Source organism: Pongo abelii, chromosome 10 (assembly GCF_028885655.2).
Source record: "Pongo abelii isolate AG06213 chromosome 10, NHGRI_mPonAbe1-v2.0_pri, whole genome shotgun sequence".
Lineage (NCBI taxonomy): Eukaryota > Metazoa > Chordata > Mammalia > Primates > Hominidae > Pongo > Pongo abelii.
The window spans coordinates 67,821,095-67,833,043 of record NC_071995.2 but is presented as its reverse complement, the minus strand read 5'-3'; the positions used below and the strand labels follow the sequence as shown (position 1 = coordinate 67,833,043).

At 37.0% G+C, this 11,949-nt stretch overlaps 1 protein-coding gene across 3 annotated transcripts in view; it reads right to left on the bottom strand.

Moving 5' to 3' along the window:
* Window positions 1-2,224: 2,224 nt before the first annotated feature.
* Window positions 2,225-11,949, bottom strand: part of RAB3IP (RAB3A interacting protein) — a 69,060-nt gene continuing 59,335 nt past the window's right edge. For 2 of the 3 annotated variants that reach the window (NM_001135415.1, NM_001131126.2), the window contains 3 exon segments: window positions 2,264-2,583; window positions 4,864-4,933; window positions 5,020-5,119. In NM_001135415.1, coding sequence (NP_001128887.1) covers window positions 2,501-2,583; window positions 4,864-4,933; window positions 5,020-5,119 — 253 coding nt within the window. In that variant the 3' untranslated portion in view covers window positions 2,264-2,500. 3 annotated transcript variants of the gene reach the window in all.

Here is an 11,949-nt window from a genome sequence, read left to right as displayed (position 1 = left end):
GAAGGCCCGGTTCAGTCTTTTGCCTATTTTTCTGTGACACTGTCCTTTTTTGTTGGTTTGTAGAATTTCTGTATACGTTCTTGATACTAAGCTAGTACTGGTTATAAATGTTGCAGATATTGCCTCAGTTTGTAGTTTGGCTTTAGTTTTTTTTTAGAGACAAGGTCTCCCTATGTTGCCCAAATTGGACCTGAACCCCTGGGTTCAAGCAATCTTCCCACCCTTCCCACCTCATCCTCCCAAGTTGATGGAGAGAGAGAGAGAGAGAGAGAGAGAGAGAGAGTGTGTGTGTGTGTGTGTGTGTGTGTGTGTAAATGGAGTTTCCCTATTTTTCCCAGGCCCGTCTCAAACTCCTGGGCTCAAGCAGCTCAAGTAATCCTTCTGCCTCTGCCTCCCAAAGTGCTGGGATTACAGGCGTGAGCCACAATGCCTAACCACTGATGCACGATTTCTAAATTAAGAATTTATAATATAGCATAACTTATTTTCTTTTATGGTTATCTTTTATGGGTTTTTTTTTCTGCTTCCAGTTTAAGAAGTTCTTCCTAAAGGGAGTAGGATCAGGAAGATAACCACATTTTCTAAATATGTTTCAATCACATTTTAATCTATAATTCCACATATATTTTCTACATCAAGTCATCATCCTGTCGCATTAATTTTAAAGAACATGCTTCTAGTGTATAAGGTTGAAAAGCATTCTTCCCCTTATAGATTACTAAAGATTTATTATTAATGGGTATACTGATTTTCTTTAGTCTTACTTTTTATTTATCCTTTTTAAGTCATCAACAAACTTTTTCTGAGTATCTGATTACCTTTCTTTCAAATCTTACAGTATCTCCTGGATTTGTTTCTCTTTTTATTTAGGTACTTTCTCCAAAAGTGATTTTAGTTTGTATGGAAAATCTTCTGAAGCCTTGATGGTACATATTCTTATTAATGCCCTCACATTAGAATAACTATTTTCAGAACATAAAATTGTAGGTTCAAAGTTTTTTTCAGGTTCAATTTCACATTCTTGAGCTAGGCATGGTACTGATGGTTTTTACCATAACATACACCAATGTCCTTTTGTCTGTGGGCTCCTATCCAGCCTGGTGGCTGAAGTCATCTAGAGGTAAGATTGACCAAACCTCTGAACAGACTGAAAAAAATGTTATCTTCAGAAAACCAGCTCTCTTATATACTGCTGCTGTGAATACAAATTGATTAACTTTTCTGGATGGCAATCTAGCAATGCAGATCAAACATTTAAAAATACATAATATCTTGACACAATTTTATCTCTAGGCATCCACATGAAAGAACTCAACAATGTTCAGAAGTGTACAGATAAGGATACTCATCACAGCATTGTAACATGAAAAATAAACTGAAAACCACCTCATCTCCAAACACAATTAAATTATGTTAAAATTCTATAAACAGGGACTAGGATGTGTAGGCTTACCCATAATGTTTAGGTTTAAAAAGCAAAAAAAAGCCTACTTTTTGTTTCAAAAATATGCATACGTAAGTAGAAAATATCTGAAAGCTGAAAGGCTACTACCCAAAAATACTAACAGCAGCTTTCTCTAAACAGAGGCTAAAGTGGTTTCTCATTTTTTCTTTTTGCTTTTCTATACTTCTTACATTTCTACCACAAACCTCTTTGTTATAATTTCTCCAGTTGAGTCAGTTTTACAATTTGGAATGCAGAAGTCAAGTGGTTCTATAATCAGTGTATACTTCGCACGTACCATTCTTTCAACCCACACCCCTTTAAACCCCTTTGACACACATCAAACTCATTTACATCTATGTCCCTCCAATGACAATATAGTGGTCAACACATATAAAACATGAATACACTACATCAAGACACTCAGGAATACATCTCTGGGATAAAATCTGACTGCCTTCTATTATATTTTAGTGAATCACCAAAATAAAGGGATTCTTTCAATTACAGAGAGCAGAATAATTAAAATAGTAACTTTCAAACTTTGTAGCTGCGGAAATATTTCTTCAAATAAAATCTTTTTTGAAACCCTATATAGAAAACAGACAAAAATAAAGCTATTCTAGAGGTGGGGGCCTTGGAAAGTGAGTACTATCCACTCAGACTTCTTTCCTGCCTCTCACAAGGAAGGAAGCTACTGTGTAGTTTGAAAATTACTATTTAATACATTCTGCTAACCCTAAATGCCATGTCAGAGCTAGAAGAGAAAATGTACACACATTCAATCTAACATTTATTTATTTCAGGTTTTTTTTTTTGGCAACTATAAATTACATTCACTAGTACACCTGGAATTCTTCATAGCGTGTTCAACTAAAGAATAAGCAAACACAGCATAGATCAGTTTAAATGAAATCATGGTACTTCTTAGAGCAATTTGCAAAAGGGGGAAAAAGTCTTAGGCCCACTCCTTGGAAATAAATATTAAGTAACCATAAAAATATTCAGCCATTTTTCAGTTATTTGGGGAGTTCAGGCATGGTCCCACGCAGAGCATCAGAGTTCCTCTCTGAAATAACCCAGCTTTGCCAATGACATCTCTTTTCTCAACTGCATAACTTCCCAAAACATCTGATCAACTATACAAACAGAAAAGAGAGATATTTAAATCATAAAATACCATCTTCATTATTTTTAATGTTTCGCTGAAAACTTAAGTTAGCTGAAATCCTAAAGATGTACCTACATTTTTTCAATAATTCACATAAACTTTTCCACAGACTTGTGACCATCCCAGTTTTATCAATAAAGCAAAAGTCACCAGTTTTGTCACAATTATTTATTAAATACATCAGAGACTACCATTTTAGCCCAAGAAAAGGTAGACATTCAGCATCCTGAGTAAATGTCAATGCTGTTACCTTCATTAAGTGAGTATACTCAATACTCAATTATTCGAGTTATTCTCTAACTTACGAATCTTCTTGCTCTAGTTTGTTATATCATGGCCATTTTACTCTTCATTAACACTAACAGAGGGTGAAGGGGAAAAAAAGAAAACAAGACAATCCAGAAAACTCAGTAACATTGTTTGTGAGAAATAACAGAAAGGTTTTGTGTACGGCTCAAATTAGAAATAAAAATGCATGTGGAAGATGAATTGTAAATTCAATTACCTATACTTTTGTAAGTTCCCACTATAAGTGGAAAAACGTTGGCTCCTTATTTCAGACAATAAAAGGTCTTCGTTTGATATATGATCAGATTATATTCATTTAGATCAATGGTTCTCAATCATGGAAGATTCCACCACTACCACCACCACCACTCCTCACCCGCTGGCCACTCCAGGGTACATTTGGCAATGAATAGATACATTTCTCACTGTCCCATCTCGGGGGTGCTACAGGTATCTAATGAGTAAAAGCTAGGGATGCTATTAAACATCCTACAAATGCACAAGACCGCCCCCCACAACAAAGAATTATCCAGCTCAAAATGTCACTAGTTGAGAAATTCTGCTTTAGATTTAGCTGCCCTAAATCTTTTGTTGGCACAAGGTACATATAATAAACAGATTTTAAGACCTGTTTACAACAAACACACATACTAAATGATATGTACTAAATATCATAAAGTGGAAGAGTGACAGAAACCAGAGAAGATATACTACTTTTATTATCATCACCCTCACCATTCATTACTCGTAACACTTTCTTCCTATTTTCATAAAGTAAATTATCTGTCTTTCCTACAAGCTTCTTATTTAAACAAACAGAAAAATATTATATTCTTGGCAATTATACTTAACATAAATTTTCTGTTCTCTGGCTTAAATTATATTATCCATCAACAGGTATTCAAAAGAATTCAGTTTTATTAAAGTCAAAAAAAGTATTATACAGTTTAAAGACTGTTTTTATGTTATTAGGCCTTTTGAAATTCAACACTAATTAGGTTGTCAGGTTATTAGGTTAACAGGTTTTATCTCTATTGTTTTAGGAATTAAAATCCAACTATATGGGATTTTAAAGAAATATGACATTTTTCAACATACCAGACCTTGAGAAAGGCTAAACTAAGTTTTTATCAGCGTGACTAACTTCTCCATAGAATTAAGATTCACTGCTTTACATGATTGAAAGATGGTAGGCTTCTACCAGTGTTTAAGCAACATAATATTTTCAGTGCCTAAAAAATATAAACAGGGAAATTTCATAAAACTTTAAATACTAACTGGCACACACTTGTCCCTAGCCTAGTATCTGCTATTTTTTTTTTTAAACAATCATTTGTGCTCGAGAGATACTGCTTTGGAGTTGTCAGGCCATATTAGTTTTCATACCTGATATTTAAGATATTTAGCTATAAAATTGTATTAAAAATATTAACACTTTCATGAGGTTGGTTCTCCTGGATATATCACCTGCACGTTTCTGCTGATTTAGAATATGGCAATCTTTATTCCATTCAGAATTATCCTCATGACTGCTTTATTAATTCACACGCAAAAAGTAGAAAATACAGGGAAAACTTAATTGTGAGCTCCATCATGGTTTCCATCAACTAAAATAAATCTGACCACTTTGCCGGCCTCCTCATTTTCATCTCTTAAAGAGTCAATTCAAATGAGAACTCTCTTCTCATTTACCATCTGGTTTCTCATATACCCCTTATGAGTTAAAACTGACCCTGCTTAAAATTCAAAATTAAGAGTAAAATGAGGCAAATAAAATAATTAAACATAATATTTTTCTAAAAGACATTTGTTCCCAAATTCTCCACAAATTTTATTAGAACTATAGAAGGGATTCAATATAAATGTACCAACAATAAAGTTGATATGAGCATTACTACTACGTTCTATACTTTTTGCTGAACTTTTATGTAAAGACTTATATTGAATCAAGAACACTCACCATCCTGCTGTTTTACGAGTCCCTGCTGAATGTATCGAATGTATGTAAAAAAGTTACATACAGAAGCAATCTAGGCCAAATGGAGAAAATGTCATGAATGGTCAAATGTCTCATATCAAAGCAAGCTTTATTAAAATTCATGGTTAAGTCACTTACCCTGTATCTGCAAAAAGGAGAAATATAATAATAGATGCTTGAGTCCCCTAATGTAATTCTGTGTTTACAGGACTTACTCTGGCCAGTGAGAGCACATTTTCTGTGAAATAATGATAAATTTCAGTTTTTTGAAATGAAAAGCATTTGCCCCTACCTTCTGTACAAGTTGCCTATTCATTCAGTTAGATAACAAATACTTGAGAACCTACTGTGTACCAGGCACCGTTCTAGATGCTGGGCTAAAGTGATGAAAAGAACAAAGTCTCTGCCCATGTGAGACTTACATTCTATTAGTAGTTTAAGTTTAATGCCATAACATTAACCATGATTTTAGAAACAGAAACTAGGTGTTTTCCATGTATGTCCCATCTTGGAACAAATTTACAAATCAGTAATCAGCTGCAGGACAGCTCTCAGCTTTCTATCAGGATTTCAATTTCTCAGCTGAAAATATCCTCATGATGACTGTTCAAGTCTCAAAGCATGTTATTGATAGCTTACAGGGTAATAGTTTCCAGATGGGGTATTTGTTAATTTGGTTGGTTGGTTGCACTATATGCATTTAATGAGGGACCTAGGGAGAAGTACAAAGGAATAAGCCACCTTATAAAAATACCGAATCTTAACAATCATATAACAAGTTCACTGAATTTCACACGATCCTTTCTATTTGCATATGACAAAAGCTAAAATTTTATATGACGGCTTTCTGGCTGGGATTAGGCTATCAACCTCTTGAGGGCAGGGACTTTGATTCATCTTTAAATGCCTGGCACCAGGCATGTGCCTGGCACACAGCACACATTCAGTGACTGCTGAATAAGTAATGAGCCATCTGTTACCCTATGGCTCCGTGAGATAAAGCTAGCATGTCTACCAGGCCGGACTTGCAGCAGCCCAGCTGTCACCCTCCTAAGCTAGGAACCTGGCTCAATACAACTATCACTCCCCATCAATGCAAAATTAGCATAGCTCTAAGTAAAGTAAGTGGCAAATAGCATTTTATATGACAGTATAAATTGTATAGTAAATATATTAAATAACATTACATTTTAGCGATACTTACAAGAAATATAATACAAATGTGCCTTTATATTAAGAAAACACACAACAATGTGTATTTGAAAGAGGACAATTTTTGAGGAGGGGGCAATTCAAATCACAAATCAATTCCTATCTTTTTTCAAATAGATATTTCTTCATTGTTTCTTTATTAGCAAATTCCTTTAATGATCTGTAACAATATTTAAAAGCACTAACTACTAGCTTGGGGAGGATAGAAGATCTAGAAATTTAAAGCACAAAGTGTTGGAAGTCTGTGGAACTTCCAAAAGTATAATTTGCAGAAGAGGAAAATGTGCCATTAAGCTGCTAAAAACCAATTTATACACTATTCTTCTGGAAACAGACATATACCTGCTGGTCTACTATTTAGCCTAATTTTGAAAGGGATCTGGTAAGGCGGCTTTAAGTATCAACTTTTAAAATAATAAGTGTTTCTTTTTTTTAACTTGTAAGTTCAGGAGTACACCTGCAGGGTGTGCAGGTTTATTACACAGGTAAACATGTGTCATGGGGGTTTGTTGTATATATTATTTCATCACCCTGGGTGATTCAGGAAGAATAAGTATCCATTATTCTTCCTGATCTTCTCCCTCTTCCCATCCTCCACCCTTCCATAGGCGGCAGTGTGTGTTGTTCCCTTCTATGTGTCCATGTGTATTAGCTCCCACTTATAAGGGAGAACAGGCAGCATTTGGTTTTCTGTTCCTACATTAGGTTGCTAAGGACAATGGCCTCCAGCTCCAGCCATGTCCCTGCAAAGGACATGATCTTGTTCTTTTTTTTATGGCTGTATAGTATTCCATGGTGTATAGCGTTTCTTAAAAGATCTCATTTCTAAGCTATTTTGTAAACTGGACACACCTAATGTGTTTTTAGTTAAGCCAGGATTCAGTGCAAATAGACCTCTGCCTCCAACTCCATTTTTTTTTTCCAAACATGCTACACTACATTAATAAATCTCTATAACTCTAGGCCCAAGATTTCAAATCCTTGTTTGCCATTTTCATGTGAGGATGTCAATATGTCTAAATCTAGACCATAATCTTCTTCCACAAACCAAAGCCTTTTCTATTAATTTCCACAATCACTTCAAATCAGTCTTCCAGTCAGATATCTCTCTTTTCTCCTTTACCCATCCCCCCACCCCAATCTAACTTTTCTTTCTTAAAATCTGTCACATCTTCCCTTTTCTCTCCATACACTGACCATCCTTTGAACACACTTTGATTTGTTTCTAGGCCTTCAGTTGTATGTACTGCTCTTTATCCAAATTACCCTTATGCTTCAAAAACCTAAACCAGTTTTTATTTCTGGAGGGTGGAGCCAAGATGGCCGAATAGGAACAGCTCCAGTCTACAGCTCCCAGCGTGAGCCACGCAGAAGACAGGTGATCTCTGCATTTCCAACTGAGCTTTCAAGAGATTAGTGGTTCTCCCAGCACGCAGCTTGAGATCTGAGAACAGGCAGACTGCCTCCTCAAGTGGGTCCCTGACCCCTGAGTAGCCTAACTGGGAAGCATCCCCGAGTAGGGGCGGACTGACACCTCACACGGCTGGGTACTCCTCTGAGACAAAACTTCCAGAAGAACGATCAGGCAGCAGCATTTGCGGTTCACCAATATCTGCTGTTCTGCAGCCACCACTGCTGATACCTAGGCAAACAAGGTCTGGAGTGGACCTCCAGTAAACTCCAACAGACCTGCAGCTGAGGGTCCTGACTATTAGAAGGAAAACTAACAAACAGAAAGGACATCCACACCAAAAACCCATCTGTACGTCACCATCATCAAAGACCAAAGGTAGATAAAACCACAAAGATGGGGAAAAAACAGAGCAGAAAAACCAGAGACTCTAAAAATCAGAGCGCCTCTCTTCCTCCAAAGGAACACAGCTCCTCACCAGCAACGGAACAAAGCTGGACAGAGAATGACTTTGACGAGTTGAGAGAGGAAGGCTTCAGAAGATCAAACTACTCTGAGCTAAAGGAGGAAGTTCGAACCAATGGCAAAAAAGTTAAAAACTTTGAAAAAAAACTAGACAAATGGATAACTAGAATAACCAATGCAGAGAAGTCCTTAAAAGACCTGATGGAGCTGAAAACCATGGCATGAGAATTACGTGACGAATGCACAAGCCTCAGTAACCGATGCGATCAACTGGAAGAAAGGGTATCAGTGATGGAAGACGAAATGAATGAAATGAAGCGTGAAGAGAAGTTTAGAGAAAAAAGAATAAAAAGAAACAAACAAAGCCTCTAAGAAATATGGGACTATATGAAAAGACCAAATCTATGTCTAACTGGTGTACCTGAAAGTGACGGGGAGAATGGAACCAAGTTGGAAAACACTCTGTAGGATATTACCCAGGAGAACTTCCCCAATCTAGCAAGGCAGGCCAACATTCAAATTCAGGAAACACAGAGAACGCCACAAAGATACTCCTCGAGAAGAGCAACTCCAAGACACATAATTGTCAGATTCACCAAAGTTGACATGAAGGAAAAAATGTTAAGGGCAGCCAGAGAGAAAGGTCGGGTTACCCACAAAGGGAAGCCCATCAGACTAACAGCTGATCTCTCGGTAGAAACTCTACAAGCCAGAAGAGAGTGAGGGCCAATATTCAACATTCTTAAAGAAAAGAATTTTCAACCCAGAATTTCATATCCAGCCAAACTAAGCTTCATAAGTGAAGGAGAAATAAAATACTTTACAGACAAGCAAATGCTGAGAGATTTTGTCACCACCAGGCCTGCCCTAAAAGAGCTCCTGAAGGAAGCACTAAACATGGAAAGGAACAACCGGTACCAGCCACTGCAAAAATATGCCAAATTGTAAAGACCATCAAGGCTAGGAAGAAACTGCATCAACAAGCAAAATAACCAGCTAACATAATAATGACAGGATCAAATTCACACATAACAATATTAACCTTAAATGTAAATGGGCTAAATGCTCCAATTAAAACACAGACTGGCAAACTGGATAAAGAGTCAAGACCCATCAGTGTGCTGTATTCAGGAAACCCATCTTATGTGCAGAGACACACATAGGCTCAAAATAAAGGGATGGAGGAAGATCTACCAAGCAAATGGAAAACAAAAAAAGGCAGGGGTTGCAATCCTAGTCTCTGATAAAACAGGCTTTAAACCAACAAAGATCAAAAGAGACAAAGAAGGCCATTACATCATGGTAAAGGGATTAATTCAACAAGAAGAGCTAACTATCCTAAATATATATGCACCCAATACAGGAGCAGCCAGATTCATAAAGCAAGTCCTGAGTGACCTACAAAGAGACTTAGACTCCCACACAATAATAATGGGAGACCTTAACACCCCACTGTCAACATTAGACAGATCAACGAGACAGAAAGTTAACAAGGATATCCAGGAATTGAACTCAGCTCTGCACCAAGCGGACCTAATAGACATCTACAGAACTCTCCACCCCAAATCAACAGAATATACATTCTTTTCAGCACCACACCACACCTATTCCAAAGTTGACCACATAGTTGGAAGTAAAGCACTCCTCAGCAAATGTAAAAGAACAGAAATTATAACAAACTGTCTCTCAGACCACAGTGCAATCAAACTAGAACTCAGGATTAAGAAACTCACTCAAAACCACTCAACTCATGGAAACTGAACAACCTGCTCCTGAATGACTACTGGGTACATAACGAAATGAAGGCAGAAATAAAGATGTTCTTTGAAACCAAGGAGAACAAAGACACAACATACCAGAATCTCTGGGATGCATTCAAAGCAGTGTGTAGAGGGAAATTTATAGCACTAAATGCCCACAAGAGAAAGCAGGAAAGATCTAAAATTGACACCCTAACATCACAATTAAAAGAACTAGAGAAGCAAGAGCAAACACATTCAAAAGCTAGCAGAAGGCAAGAAATAACTAAGATCAGAGCAGAACTGAAGGAAATAGAGACACAAAAACCCTTCAAAAAATCAATGAATCCAGGAGCTGGTTTTTTGAAAAGATCAACAAAATTGACAGACTGCTAGCAAGACTAATAAAGAAGAAAAGAGAGAAGAATCAAATAGATGCAATAAGAAATGCCAAAGGGGATATCACCACCGATCCCACAGAAATACAAACTACCGTCAGAGAATACTATAAACACCTCTACGCAAATAAACTAGAAAATCTAGAAGAAATGTTTAAATTCCTCGACATACACTCTCCCAAGACTAAACCAGGAAGAAGTTGAATCTCTGAATAGACCAATCACAGGCTCTGAAATTGGGGCAATAATTAATAGCTTACCAACCAAAAAAAGTCCAGGACCACATAGATTCACAGCCGAATTCTACCAGAGGTACAAGGAGGAGCTGGTACCATTCCTTCTGAAACTATTCCATCAATAGAAAAAGAGGAAATCCTCCCTAACTCATTTTATGAGGCCAGCATCATCCTGATACCAAAGCCTGGCAGAGACACAACCAAAAAAGAGAATTTTAGACCAACATCCTTGATGAACATTGATGCAAAAATCCTCAATAAAATACTGGCAAACCGAATCCAGCAACACATCAAAAAGCTTATCCACCATGATCAAGTGGGCTTCATCCCTGGGATGCAAGGCTGGTTCAACATACAAAAATCAATAAACATAATCCAGTACATAAACAGAACCAAAGACAAAAACCACATGATTATCTCAATAGATGCAGAAAAGCCCTTTGACAAAATTCAACAACCCTTCATACTAAAAACTCTCAATAAATTAGGTATTGATGGGACATATCTCAAAATAATAAGAGCTATCTATGACAAACCCACAGCCAATATCATACTGAATGGACAAAAACTGGAAGCATTCCCTTTGAAAACTGGCACAAGACAGGGATGCCCTCTCTCACCACTCCTATTCAACACAGTGTTGGAAGTTCTGGCCAGGGCAATCAGGCAGGAGAAGGGAATAAAGGGCATTCAATTAGGAAAAGAGGAAGTCAAATTGTCCTTGTTTGCAGATGACATGATTGTATATATAGAAAACCCAATCGTCTCAGCCCAAAATCTCCTTAAGCTGATAAGCAACTTCAGCAAAGTCTAAGGATAAAAAATCAATGTGCAAAAATCACATGCATTCTTATACACCAATAACAGACAGAGAGCCAAATCATGAGTGAATTCCCATTCACAATCGCTTCAAAGAGAATAAAATACCTAGGAATCCAACTTACAAGGGATGTGAAGGACCTCTTCAAGGAGAACTACAAACCACTGCTCAATGAAATAAAAGAGAATACAAACAAATGGAAGAACATTCCATGCTCATGGGTAGGAAGAATCAATATCGTGAAAATGGTCATACTGCCCAAGGTAATTTATAGATTCAATGCCATCCCCATCAAGCTACCAATGACTTTCTTCACAGAATTGGAAAAAACTACTTTAAAGTTCATATGGAACCAAAAAAGAGCCCTTATTGCCAAGTCAATCCTAAGCAAAAAGAACAAAGCTGGAGGCATCACGCTACCTGACCTCAAACTATATTACAAGGCTACAGTAACCAAAACAGCATGGTACTTGTACCAAAACAGAGATATAGACCAATGGAACAGAACAGAGCCCTCAGAAATAATGCCGCATATCTACAACCATCTGATCTTTGACAAACCTGACAAAAACAAGAAATAGGGAAACGATTCCCTGTTTAATAAATGGTGCTGGGAAAACTGGCTAGCCATATGTAGAAAGCTGAAACTGGATCCCTTCCTTACACCTTATATAAAAATTAATTCGAAATGGATTAAAGACTTACATGTTAGACCTAAAACCATAAAAACCCTAGAAGAAAACCTAGGCAATACCATTCAGGACATAGGCATGAGCAAGGAGTTCAT